Genomic DNA, 13,888 nt, shown 5'->3' with positions numbered 1-13,888 from the left:
AATTGAACAAAATTAAGTTCAGGGATCATTCTGCTTTTGAAGTATTTTACATAAATATAACTGAAAACTGTTACTCTAATTTGGAAAATTATTACAAATTTAATCCTTTACCTTGCAATGTTGTAGTAGCTTCACTTATTATAGAGGGTGTAGCTGTAGGTGTTGGTGAAACCACGGCTGTAGTGACAACTGTTGTGGATGCTTTTTGTGGGACTGCTGTTGTACTTGGAATAGGCGTAGAAGCTAAACAAAAAAAGGTTAATTCATTATTCAAGGCAAACAACTCTTATGTTACAAGGACATATCAAACACCATTAACCAGCAGGTTTTGACAAAATTAAAACAGATTAACATGAGCAAACTTTCATTTCAAAATTGAACCTGTAAGATATCTGCAGTACATCTGTATTATACTACTGTAACACCATACAAAACATATATCTTCAAGTAAGTAACTATTGCTTTTCATTACTTACTGACTTCAAAACAGGCATGGACGCTTAGTTGGAGCTGTACAGGTCTGTAAGAATCTTCTTTGTCATCAGGTGTAATAATTACAGTTACCTTTCTCACATCAGGCTTGGTTCCAATGCTTGTAGCCTTTTCGCCTACTTTAACCTACCGAAAGAAAAATACACATTTGAAACATAACATGGAAAAATTGGTCTTGTTTAATATTCCACATTCTTTTTAAAGAAGAATCAATTAAAATTGATTAGTTAAAACTTAATGATATGGTGTAAGTTATACAAACCTTTCGAGTTGTCACAGTTCCATCTGCATTAAAGAATTGTACTGTATACGTCTTGATATTATCAGTAGAAACCAGTTCAACGTTGGCAATTGGTCTCGTCTTTGAAGGCATGTACTCTATAACCACTTGTCCTTCGGAGCTTTTAAAAGGTGTCTTAGACGAAGGTCGTAGATTTTCAATATCTGCCTTTTTGTCATTAGATGTAATTTCTGTTGATGGTATTGTTGTTATTGAACCCATTCCATCTGTTTCTTCACAAATTGGCGTAGTTGTCGATATCTCTAAAAACCAAAAATGTCATTGTTATAACCGCCTTTAACAAAATACTGTACTCACTCTATAAAAAAACTGGCATGCATTTACATTTTCATTCTTGAAAAATTATTTGCATTTTATTTATTGAATTTTCCAAAACAATATATATTTTAGTCTCATTAACATAAAAAAAATCATGCAACAAAAAAAATCAAAGTTCATTCTTACTTGTACTTGATATTCCAGGAGAAGGACTTGTAGCTACAACTGGCGTTGTTGTTGCAATTTTACCAGTTGATCCTATAACAAAAATGTTTAAATATTATACAAACATACCAAACAAATTAATAATTTGTTCAAATTCAAAAATTGTATTATCTGTATTTTTGACAATATAATATTCAACACATGAATCATCTTTTCTTCTAGCAAAATAGTATTTAACACATGTATTTACTTTTCTTTGTGATTAGTATTATTCAGCTAAGGCATCATCTTTGATATGCTGCCTTGAATATAATTGAACAAAATTAAGTTCAGGGATCATTCTGCTTTTGAAGTATTTTACATAAATATAACTGAAAACTGTTACTCTAATTTGGAAAATTATTACAAATTAAATCCTTTACCATGCAATGTTGTAGTAGCTTCACTTATTATAGAGGGTGTAGCTGTAGGTGTTGGTGAAACCACGGCTGTAGTGACAACTGTTGTGGATGCTTTTTGTGGGACTGCTGTTGTACTTGGAATAGGCGTAGAAGCTAAACAAAAAAAGGTTAATTCATTATTCAAGGCAAACAACTCTTATGTTACAAGGACATATCAAACACCATTAACCAGCAGGTTTTGACAAAATTAAAACAGATTAACATGAGCAAACTTTCATTTCAAAATGGAACCTGTAAGATATCTGCAGTACATCTGTATTATACTACTGTAACACCATACAAAACATATATCTTCAAGTAAGTAACTATTGCTTTTCATTACTTACTGACTTCAAAACAGGCATGAACGCTTAGTTGGAGCTGTACAGGTCTGTAAGAATCTTCTTTGTCATCAGGTGTAATAATTACAGTTACCTTTCTCACATCAGGCTTGGTTCCTATGCTTGTAGCCTTTTCGCCTACTTTAACCTACCGAAAGAAAAATACACATTTGAAACATAACATGGAAAAATTGGTCTTGTTTAATATTCCACATTCTTTTTAAAGAAGAATCAATTAAAATTGATTAGTTAAAACTTAATGATTTGGAGTAAGTTATACAAACCTTTCGAGTTGTCACAGTTCCATCTGCATTAAAGAATTGTACTGTATACGTCTTGATATTATCAGTAGAAACCAGTTCAACGTTGGCAATTGGTCTCGTCTTTGAAGACATGTACTCTATAACCACTTGTCCTTCGGAGCTTTTAAAAGGTGTCTTAGACGAAGGTCGTAGATTTTCAATATCTGCCCTTTTGTCATTAGATGTAATTTCTGTTGATGGTATTGTTGTTATTGAACCCATTCCATCTGTTTCTTCACAAATTGGCGTAGTTGTCGATATCTCTAAAAACCAAAAATGTCATTGTTATAACCGCCTTTAACAAAATACTGTACTCACTCTATAAAAAACAGTCATGCATTAACATTTTCATTCTTGAAAAATTATTTGCATTTTATTGATTGAATTTTCCAAAACAATATATATTTTAGTCTCATTAACATAAAAAAAATCAAGCAACAAAAAAAATCAAAGTTCATTCTTACTTGTACTTGATATTCCAGGAGAAGGACTTGTAGCTACAACTGGCGTTGTTGTTGCAATTTTACCAGTTGATCCTATAACAAAAATGTTTAAATATTATACAAACATACCAAACAAATTAATAATTTGTTCAAATTCAAAAATTGTATTATCTGTATTTTTGACAATATAATATTCAACACATGAATCATCTTTTCTTCTAGCAAAATAGTATTTAACACATGTATTTACTTTTCTTTGTGATTAGTATTATTCAGCTAAGGCATCATCTTTGATATGCTGCCTTGAATATAATTGAACAAAATTAAGTTCAGGGATCATTCTGCTTTTGAAGTATTTTACATAAATATAACTGAAAACTGTTACTCTAATTTGGAAAATTATTACAAATTAAATCCTTTACCTTGCAATGTTGTAGTAGCTTCACTTATTATAGAGGGTGTAGCTGTAGGTGTTTGTGAAACCACGGCTGTAGTGACAACTGTTGTGGATGCTTTTTGTGGGACTGCTGTTGTACTTGGAATAGGCGTAGAAGCTAAACAAAAAAAGGTTAATTCATTATTCAAGGCAAACAACTCTTATGTTACAAGGACATATCAAACACCATTAACCAGCAGGTTTTGACAAAATTAAAACAGATTAACATGAGCAAACTTTCATTTCAAAATTGAACCTGTAAGATATCTGCAGTACATCTGTATTATACTACTGTAACACCATACAAAACATATATCTTCAAGTAAGTAACTATTGCTTTTCATTACTTACTGACTTCAAAACAGGCATGGACGCTTAGTTGGAGCTGTACAGGTCTGTAAGAATCTTCTTTGTCATCAGGTGTAATAATTACAGTTACCTTTCTCACATCAGGCTTGGTTCCAATGCGTGTAGCCTTTTCGCCTACTTTAACCTACCGAAAGAAAAATACACATTTGAAACATAACATGGAAAAATTGGTCTTGTTTAATATTCCACATTCTTTTTAAAGAAGAATCAATTAAAATTGATTAGTTAAAACTTAATGATTTGGAGTAAGTTATACAAACCTTTCGAGTTGTCACAGTTCCATCTGCATTAAGGAATTGTACTGTATACGTCTTGATATTATCAGTAGAAACCAGTTCAACGTTGGCAATTGGTCTCGTCTTTGAAGGCATGTACTCTATAACCACTTGTCCTTCGGAGCTTTTAAAAGGTGTCTTAGACGAAGGTCGTAGATTTTCAATATCTGCCTTTTTGTCATTAGATGTAATTTCTGTTGATGGTATTGTTGTTATTGAACCCATTCCATCTGTTTCTTCACAAATTGGCGTAGTTGTCGATATCTCTAAAAACCAAAAATGTCATTGTTATAACCGCCTTTAACAAAATACTGTACTCACTCTATAAAAAAACTGGCATGCATTAACATTTTCATTCTTGAAAAAATTATTTGCATTTTATTTATTGAATTTTCCAAAACAATATATATTTTAGTCTCATTAACATAAAAAAAATCAAGCAACAAAAAAAATCAAAGTTCATTCTTACTTGTACTTGATATTCCAGGAGAAGGACTTGTAGCTACAACTGGCGTTGTTGTTGCAATTTTACCAGTTGATCCTATAACAAAAATGTTTAAATATTACAAACCTACCAAACAAATTAACTGTATTTTTGACAATATAATATTCAACACATGAATCATCTTTTCTTCTAGCAAAATAGTATTTAACACATGTATTTACTTTTCTTTGTGATTAGTATTATTCAGCTAAGGCATCATCTTTGATATGCTGCCTTGAATATAATTGAACAAAATTAAGTTCAGGGATCATTCTGCTTTTGAAGTATTTTACATAAATATAACTGAAAACTGTTACTCTAATTTGGAAAATTATTACAAATTAAATCCTTTACCATGCAATGTTGTAGTAGCTTCACTTATTATAGAGGGTGTAGCTGTAGGTGTTTGTGAAACCACGGCTGTAGTGACAACTGTTGTGGATGCTTTTTGTGGGACTGCTGTTGTACTTGGAATAGGCGTAGAAGCTAAACAAAAAAAGGTTAATTCATTATTCAAGGCAAACAACTCTTATGTTACAAGGACATATCAAACACCATTAACCAGCAGGTTTTGACAAAATTAAAACAGATTAACATGAGCAAACTTTCATTTCAAAATGGAACCTGTAAGATATCTGCAGTACATCTGTATTATACTACTGTAACACCATACAAAACATATATCTTCAAGTAAGTAACTATTGCTTTTCATTACTTACTGACTTCAAAACAGGCATGGACGCTTAGTTGGAGCTGTACAGGTCTGTAAGAATCTTCTTTGTCATCAGGTGTAATAATTACAGTTACCTTTCTCACATCAGGCTTGGTTCCAATGCTTGTAGCCTTTTCGCCTACTTTAACCTACCGAAAGAAAAATACACATTTGAAACATAACATGGAAAAATTGGTCTTGTTTAATATTCCACATTCTTTTTAAAGAAGAATCAATTAAAATTGATTAGTTAAAACTTAATGATTTGGAGTAAGTTATACAAACCTTTCGAGTTGTCACAGTTCCATCTGCATTAAAAAATTGTACTGTATACGTCTTGATATTATCAGTAGAAACCAGTTCAACGTTGGCAATTGGTCTCGTCTTTGAAGGCATGTACTCTATAACCACTTGTCCTTCGGAGCTTTTAAAAGGTGTCTTAGACGAAGGTCGTAGATTTTCAATATCTGCCTTTTTGTCATTAGATGTAATTTCTGTTGATGGTATTGTTGTTATTGAACCCATTCCATCTGTTTCTTCACAAATTGGCGTAGTTGTCGATATCTCTAAAAACCAAAAATGTCATTGTTATAACCGCCTTTAACAAAATACTGTACTCACTCTATAAAAAAACTGGCATGCATTAACATTTTCATTCTTGAAAAAATTATTTGCATTTTATTTATTGAATTTTCCAAAACAATATATATTTTAGTCTCATTAACATAAAAAAAATCAAGCAACAAAAAAAATCAAAGTTCATTCTTACTTGTACTTGATATTCCAGGAGAAGGACTTGTAGCTACAACTGGCGTTGTTGTTGCAATTTTACCAGTTGATCCTATAACAAAAATGTTTAAATATTATACAAACATACCAAACAAATTAATAATTTGTTCAAATTCAAAAATTGTATTATCTGTATTTTTGACAATATAATATTCAACACACGAATCATCTTTTCTTCTAGCAAAATAGTATTTAACACATGTATTTACTTTTCTTTGTGATTAGTATTATTCAGCTAAGGCATCATCTTTGATATGCTGCCTTGAATATAATTGAACAAAATTAAGTTCAGGGATCATTCTGCTTTTGAAGTATTTAACATAAATATAACTGAAAACTGTTACTCTAATTTGGAAAATTATTACAAATTAAATCCTTTACCTTGCAATGTTGTAGTAGCTTCACTTATTATAGAGGGTGTAGCTGTAGGTGTTGGTGAAACCACGGCTGTAGTGACAACTGTTGTGGATGCTTTTTGTGGGACTGCTGTTGTACTTGGAATAGGCGTAGAAGCTAAACAAAAAAAGGTTAATTCATTATTCAAGGCAAACAACTCTTATGTTACAAGGACATATCAAACACCATTAACCAGCAGGTTTTGACAAAATTAAAACAGATTAACATGAGCAAACTTTCATTTCAAAATTGAACCTGTAAGATATCTGCAGTACATCTGTATTATACTACTGTACCACCATACAAAACATATATCTTCAAGTAAGTAACTATTGCTTTTCATTACTTACTGACTTCAAAACAGGCATGGACGCTTAGTTGGAGCTGTACAGGTCTGTAAGAATCTTCTTTGTCATCAGGTGTAATAATTACAGTTACCTTTCTCACATCAGGCTTGGTTCCAATGCTTGTAGCCTTTTCGCCTACTTTAACCTACCGAAAGAAAAATACACATTTGAAACATAACATGGAAAAATTGGTCTTGTTTAATATTCCACATTCTTTTTAAAGAAGAATCAATTAAAATTGATTAGTTAAAACTTAATGATTTGGAGTAAGTTATACAAACCTTTCGAGTTGTCACAGTTCCATCTGCATTAAAGAATTGTACTGTATACGTCTTGATATTATCAGTAGAAACCAGTTCAACGTTAGCAATTGGTCTCGTCTTTGAAGGCATGTACTCTATAACCACTTGTCCTTCGGAGCTTTTAAAATGTGTCTTAGACGAAGGTCGTAGATTTTCAATATCTGCCTTTTTGTCATTAGATGTAATTTCCGTTGATGGTATTGTTGTTATTGAACCCATTCCATCTGTTTCTTCACAAATTGGCGTAGTTGTCGATATCTCTAAAAAACAAAAATGTCATTGTTATAACCGCCTTTAACAAAATACTGTACTCACTCTATAAAAAAACTGGCATGCATTAACATTTTCATTCTTGAAAAATTATTTGCATTTTATTTATTGAATTTTCCAAAACAATATATATTTTAGTCTCATTAACATAAAAAAAATCAAGCAACAAAAAAAATCAAAGTTCATTCTTACTTGTACTTGATATTCCAGGAGAAGGACTTGTAGCTACAACTGGCGTTGTTGTTGCAATTTTACCAGTTGATCCTATAACAAAAATGTTTAAATATTATACAAACATACCAAACAAATTAATAATTTGTTCAAATTCAAAAATTGTATTATCTGTATTTTTGACAATATAATATTCAACACATGAATCATCTTTTCTTCTAGCAAAATAGTATTTAACACATGTATTTACTTTTCTTTGTGATTAGTATTATTCAGCTAAGGCATCATCTTTGATATGCTGCCTTGAATATAATTGAACAAAATTAAGTTCAGGGATCATTCTGCTTTTGAAGTATTTTACATAAATATAACTGAAAACTGTTACTCTAATTTGGAAAATTATTACAAATTAAATCCTTTACCTTGCAATGTTGTAGTAGCTTCACTTATTATAGAGGGTGTAGCTGTAGGTGTTGGTGAAACCACGGCTGTAGTGACAACTGTTGTGGATGCTTTTTGTGGGACTGCTGTTGTACTTGGAATAGGCGTAGAAGCTAAACAAAAAAAGGTTAATTCATTATTCAAGGCAAACAACTCTTATGTTACAAGGACATATCAAACACCATTAACCAGCAGGTTTTGACAAAATTAAAACAGATTAACATGAGCAAACTTTCATTTCAAAATGGAACCTGTAAGATATCTGCAGTACATCTGTATTATACTACTGTAACACCATACAAAACATATATCTTCAAGTAAGTAACTATTGCTTTTCATTACTTACTGACTTCAAAACAGGCATGGACGCTTAGTTGGAGCTGTACAGGTCTGTAAGAATCTTCTTTGTCATCAGGTGTAATAATTACAGTTACCTTTCTCACATCAGGCTTGGTTCCAATGCTTGTAGCCTTTTCGCCTACTTTAACCTACCGAAAGAAAAATACACATTTGAAACATAACATGGAAAAATTGGTCTTGTTTAATATTCCACATTCTTTTTAAAGAAGAATCAATTAAAATTGATTAGTTAAAACTTAATGATTTGGAGTAAGTTATACAAACCTTTCGAGTTGTCACAGTTCCATCTGCATTAAAGAATTGTACTGTATACGTCTTGATATTATCAGTAGAAACCAGTTCAACGTTGGCAATTGGTCTCGTCTTTGAAGGCATGTACTCTATAACCACTTGTCCTTCGGAGCTTTTAAAAGGTGTCTTAGACGAAGGTCGTAGATTTTCAATATCTGCCTTTTTGTCATTAGATGTAATTTCTGTTGATGGTATTGTTGTTATTGAACCCATTCCATCTGTTTCTTCACAAATTGGCGTAGTTGTCGATATCTCTAAAAACCAAAAATGTCATTGTTATAACCGCCCTTAACAAAATACTGTACTCACTCTATAAAAAGACTGGCATGCATTAACATTTTCATTCTTGAAAAATTATTTGCATTTTATTTATTGAATTTTCCAAAACAATATATATTTTAGTCTCATTAACATAAAAAAAATCAAGCAACAAAAAAAATCAAAGTTCATTCTTACTTGTACTTGATATTCCAGGAGAAGGACTTGTAGCTACAACTGGCGTTGTTGTTGCAATTTTACCAGTTGATCCTATAACAAAAATGTTTAAATATTACAAACCTACCAAACAAATTAACTGTATTTTTGACAATATAATATTCAACACATGAATCATCTTTTCTTCTAGCAAAATAGTATTTAACAGATGTATTTACTTTTCTTTGTGATTAGTATTATTCAGCTAAGGCATCATCTTTGATATGCTGCCTTGAATATAATTGAACAAAATTAAGTTCAGGGATCATTCTGCTTTTGAAGTATTTTACATAAATATAACTGAAAACTGTTACTCTAATTTGGAAAATTATTACAAATTAAATCCTTTACCATGCAATGTTGTAGTAGCTTCACTTATTATAGAGGGTGTAGCTGTAGGTGTTGGTGAAACCACGGCTGTAGTGACAACTGTTGTGGATGCTTTTTGTGGGACTGCTGTTGTACTTGGAATAGGCGTAGAAGCTAAACAAAAAAAGGTTAATTCATTATTCAAGGCAAACAACTCTTATGTTACAAGGACATATCAAACACCATTAACCAGCAGGTTTTGACAAAATTAAAACAGATTAACATGAGCAAACTTTCATTTCAAAATGGAACCTGTAAGATATCTGCAGTACATCTGTATTATACTACTGTAACACCATACAAAACATATATCTTCAAGTAAGTAACTATTGCTTTTCATTACTTACTGACTTCAAAACAGGCATGGACGCTTAGTTGGAGCTGTACAGGTCTGTAAGAATCTTCTTTGTCATCAGGTGTAATAATAACAGTTACCTTTCTCACATCAGGCTTGCTTGTAGCCTTTTCGCCTACTTTAACCTACCGAAAGAAAAATACACATTTGAAACATAACATGGAAAAATTGGTCTTGTTTAATATTCCACATTCTTTTTAAAGAAGAATCAATTAAAATTGATTAGTTAAAACTTAATGATTTGGAGTAAGTTATACAAACCTTTCGAGTTGTCACAGTTCCATCTGCATTAAAGAATTGTACTGTATACGTCTTGATATTATCAGTAGAAACCAGTTCAACGTTGGCAATTGGTCTCGTCTTTGAAGGCATGTACTCTATAACCACTTGTCCTTCGGAGCTTTTAAAAGGTGTCTTAGACGAAGGTCGTAGATTTTCAATATCTGCCTTTTTGTCATTAGATGTAATTTCTGTTGATGGTATTGTTGTTATTGAACCCATTCCATCTGTTTCTTCACAAATTGGCGTAGTTGTCGATATCTCTAAAAACCAAAAATGTCATTGTTATAACCGCCTTTAACAAAATACTGTACTCACTCTATAAAAAAACTGGCATGCATTTACATTTTCATTCTTGAAAAATTATTTGCATTTTATTTATTGAATTTTCCAAAACAATATATATTTTAGTCTCATTAACATAAAAAAAATCATGCAACAAAAAAAATCAAAGTTCATTCTTACTTGTACTTGATATTCCAGGAGAAGGACTTGTAGCTACAACTGGCGTTGTTGTTGCAATTTTACCAGTTGATCCTATAACAAAAATGTTTAAATATTATACAAACATACCAAACAAATTAATAATTTGTTCAAATTCAAAAATTGTATTATCTGTATTTTTGACAATATAATATTCAACACATGAATCATCTTTTCTTCTAGCAAAATAGTAATAAACACATGTATTTACTTTTCTTTGTGATTAGTATTATTCAGCTAAGGCATCATCTTTGATATGCTGCCTTGAATATAATTGAACAAAATTAAGTTCAGGGATCATTCTGCTTTTGAAGTATTTTACATAAATATAACTGAAAACTGTTACTCTAATTTGGAAAATTATTACAAATTAAATCCTTTACCTTGCAATGTTGTAGTAGCTTCACTTATTATAGAGGGTGTAGCTGTAGGTGTTGGTGAAACCACGGCTGTAGTGACAACTGTTGTGGATGCTTTTTGTGGGACTGCTGTTGTACTTGGAATAGGCGTAGAAGCTAAACAAAAAAAGGTTAATTCATTATTCAAGGCAAACAACTCTTATGTTACAAGGACATATCAAACACCATTAACCAGCAGGTTTTGACAAAATTAAAACAGATTAACATGAGCAAACTTTCATTTCAAAATGGAACCTGTAAGATATCTGCAGTACATCTGTATTATACTACTGTAACACCATACAAAACATATATCTTCAAGTAAGTAACTATTGCTTTTCATTACTTACTGACTTCAAAACAGGCATGGACGCTTAGTTGGAGCTGTACAGGTCTGTAAGAATCTTCTTTGTCGTCAGGTGTAATAATTACAGTTACCTTTCTCACATCAGGCTTGGTTCCAATGCTTGTAGCCTTTTCGCCTACTTTAACCTACCGAAAGAAAAATACACATTTGAAACATAACATGGAAAAATTGGTCTTGTTTAATATTCCACATTCTTTTTAAAGAAGAATCAATTAAAATTGATTAGTTAAAACTTAATGATTTGGAGTAAGTTATACAAACCTTTCGAGTTGTCACAGTTCCATCTGCATTAAAGAATTGTACTGTATACGTCTTGATATTATCAGTAGAAACCAGTTCAACGTTGGCAATTGGTCTCGTCTTTGAAGGCATGTACTCTATAACCACTTGTCCTTCGGAGCTTTTAAAGGGTGTTTTAGACGAAGGTCGTAGATTTTCAATATCTGCCTTTTTGTCATTAGATGTAATTTCTGTTGATGGTATTGTTGTTATTGAACCCATTCCATCTGTTTCTTCACAAATTGGCGTAGTTGTCGATATCTCTAAAAACCAAAAATGTCATTGTTATAACCGCCTTTAACAAAATACTGTACTCACTCTATACAAAAAACTGTCATGCATTAACATTTTCATTCTTGAAAAATTATTTGCATTTTATTTATTGAATTTTCCAAAACAATATATATTTTAGTCTCATTAACATAAAAAAAATCAAGCAACAAAAAAAATCAAAGTTCATTCTTACTTGTACTTGATATTCCAGGAGAAGGACTTGTAGCTACAACTGGCGTTGTTGTTGCAATTTTACCAGTTGATCCTATAACAAAAATGTTTAAATATTACAAACTTACCAAACAAATTAACTGTATTTTTGACAATATAATATTCAACACATGAATCATCTTTTCTTCTAGCAAAATAGTAATAAACACATGTATTTACTTTTCTTTGTGATTAGTATTATTCAGCTAAGGCATCATCTTTGATATGCTGCCTTGAATATAATTGAACAAAATTAAGTTCAGGGATCATTCTGCTTTTGAAGTATTTTACATAAATATAACTGAAAACTGTTACTCTAATTTGGAAAATTATTACAAATTAAATCCTTTACCTTGCAATGTTGTAGTAGCTTCACTTATTATAGAGGGTGTAGCTGTAGGTGTTGGTGAAACCACGGCTGTAGTGACAACTGTTGTGGATGCTTTTTGTGGGACTGCTGTTGTACTTGGAATAGGCGTAGAAGCTAAACAAAAAAAGGTTAATTCATTATTCAAGGCAAACAACTCTTATGTTACAAGGACATATCAAACACCATTAACCAGCAGGTTTTGACAAAATTAAAACAGATTAACATGAGCAAACTTTCATTTCAAAATGGAACCTGTAAGATATCTGCAGTACATCTGTATTATACTACTGTAACACCATACAAAACATATATCTTCAAGTAAGTAACTATTGCTTTTCATTACTTACTGACTTCAAAACAGGCATGGACGCTTAGTTGGAGCTGTACAGGTCTGTAAGAATCTTCTTTGTCGTCAGGTGTAATAATTACAGTTACCTTTCTCACATCAGGCTTGGTTCCAATGCTTGTAGCCTTTTCGCCTACTTTAACCTACCGAAAGAAAAATACACATTTGAAACATAACATGGAAAAATTGGTCTTGTTTAATATTCCACATTCTTTTTAAAGAAGAATCAATTAAAATTGATTAGTTAAAACTTAATGATTTGGAGTAAGTTATACAAACCTTTCGAGTTGTCACAGTTCCATCTGCATTAAAGAATTGTACTGTATACGTCTTGATATTATCAGTAGAAACCAGTTCAACGTTGGCAATTGGTCTCGTCTTTGAAGGCATGTACTCTATAACCACTTGTCCTTCGGAGCTTTTAAAGGGTGTTTTAGACGAAGGTCGTAGATTTTCAATATCTGCCTTTTTGTCATTAGATGTAATTTCTGTTGATGGTATTGTTGTTATTGAACCCATTCCATCTGTTTCTTCACAAATTGGCGTAGTTGTCGATATCTCTAAAAACCAAAAATGTCATTGTTATAACCGCCTTTAACAAAATACTGTACTCACTCTATACAAAAAACTGTCATGCATTCACATTTTCATTCTTGAAAAATTATTTGCATTTTATTTATTGAATTTTCCAAAACAATATATATTTTAGTCTCATTAACATAAAAAAAATCAAGCAACAAAAAAAATCAAAGTTCATTCTTACTTGTACTTGATATTCCAGGAGAAGGACTTGTAGCTACAACTGGCGTTGTTGTTGCAATTTTACCAGTTGATCCTATAACAAAAATGTTTAAATATTACAAACTTACCAAACAAATTAACTGTATTTTTGACAATATAATATTCAACACATGAATCATCTTTTCTTCTAGCAAAATAGTATTTAACACATGTATTTACTTTTCTTTGTGATTATTATTATTCAGCTAAGGCATCATCTTTGATATGCTGCCTTGAATATAATTGAACAAAATTAAGTTCAGGGATCATTCTGCTTTTGAAGTATTTTACATAAATATAACTGAAAACTGTTACTCTAATTTGGAAAATTATTACAAATTAAATCCTTTACCTTGCAATGTTGTAGTAGCTTCACTTATTATAGAGGGTGTAGCTGTAGGTGTTGGTGAAACCACGGCTGTAGTGACAACTGTTGTGGATGCTTTTTGTGGGACTGCTGTTGTACTTGGAATAGGCGTAGAAGCTAAACAAAAAAAGGTTAATTCATTATTCAAGGCAA

General features: G+C 31.5%; 2 protein-coding genes across 2 annotated transcripts in view; both read right to left on the bottom strand.

Moving 5' to 3' along the window:
- The window catches only part of LOC134706707 (mucin-19-like), a 263,376-nt gene that overhangs the window by 116,515 nt on the left and 132,973 nt on the right, over positions 1-13,888 (bottom strand). The gene's annotated exons all lie outside the window — the stretch shown is intronic.
- LOC134708598 (mucin-17-like) overlaps positions 1-13,888 on the bottom strand; it is a 47,175-nt gene that overhangs the window by 13,179 nt on the left and 20,108 nt on the right. Inside the window, exons 34-70 of the mRNA XM_063569247.1 lie at positions 13,721-13,852; positions 13,352-13,423; positions 12,868-13,148; positions 12,590-12,731; positions 12,225-12,356; positions 11,856-11,927; positions 11,372-11,652; positions 11,094-11,235; positions 10,729-10,860; positions 10,328-10,399; positions 9,845-10,125; positions 9,576-9,708; positions 9,211-9,342; positions 8,842-8,913; positions 8,359-8,639; positions 8,081-8,222; positions 7,716-7,847; positions 7,315-7,386; positions 6,832-7,112; positions 6,554-6,695; positions 6,189-6,320; positions 5,788-5,859; positions 5,304-5,584; positions 5,026-5,167; positions 4,661-4,792; positions 4,292-4,363; positions 3,808-4,088; positions 3,530-3,671; positions 3,165-3,296; positions 2,764-2,835; positions 2,282-2,562; positions 2,004-2,145; positions 1,639-1,770; positions 1,238-1,309; positions 755-1,035; positions 477-618; positions 112-243 (exon numbers count right to left, since the gene is read on the bottom strand). Of these exons, the coding sequence (XP_063425317.1) occupies positions 112-243; positions 477-618; positions 755-1,035; positions 1,238-1,309; positions 1,639-1,770; positions 2,004-2,145; positions 2,282-2,562; positions 2,764-2,835; positions 3,165-3,296; positions 3,530-3,671; positions 3,808-4,088; positions 4,292-4,363; positions 4,661-4,792; positions 5,026-5,167; positions 5,304-5,584; positions 5,788-5,859; positions 6,189-6,320; positions 6,554-6,695; positions 6,832-7,112; positions 7,315-7,386; positions 7,716-7,847; positions 8,081-8,222; positions 8,359-8,639; positions 8,842-8,913; positions 9,211-9,342; positions 9,576-9,708; positions 9,845-10,125; positions 10,328-10,399; positions 10,729-10,860; positions 11,094-11,235; positions 11,372-11,652; positions 11,856-11,927; positions 12,225-12,356; positions 12,590-12,731; positions 12,868-13,148; positions 13,352-13,423; positions 13,721-13,852 (5,766 nt within the window). The remainder of the gene's footprint in view (positions 1-111; positions 244-476; positions 619-754; positions 1,036-1,237; positions 1,310-1,638; positions 1,771-2,003; positions 2,146-2,281; positions 2,563-2,763; positions 2,836-3,164; positions 3,297-3,529; positions 3,672-3,807; positions 4,089-4,291; positions 4,364-4,660; positions 4,793-5,025; positions 5,168-5,303; positions 5,585-5,787; positions 5,860-6,188; positions 6,321-6,553; positions 6,696-6,831; positions 7,113-7,314; positions 7,387-7,715; positions 7,848-8,080; positions 8,223-8,358; positions 8,640-8,841; positions 8,914-9,210; positions 9,343-9,575; positions 9,709-9,844; positions 10,126-10,327; positions 10,400-10,728; positions 10,861-11,093; positions 11,236-11,371; positions 11,653-11,855; positions 11,928-12,224; positions 12,357-12,589; positions 12,732-12,867; positions 13,149-13,351; positions 13,424-13,720; positions 13,853-13,888) is intronic.

This window comes from Mytilus trossulus, chromosome 2, assembly GCF_036588685.1.
Source record: "Mytilus trossulus isolate FHL-02 chromosome 2, PNRI_Mtr1.1.1.hap1, whole genome shotgun sequence".
NCBI classification, from domain to species: domain Eukaryota; kingdom Metazoa; phylum Mollusca; class Bivalvia; order Mytilida; family Mytilidae; genus Mytilus; species Mytilus trossulus.
The sequence above is the reverse complement of the archived record's forward strand: the minus strand, read 5'-3'. Positions and strand labels throughout refer to the sequence as shown.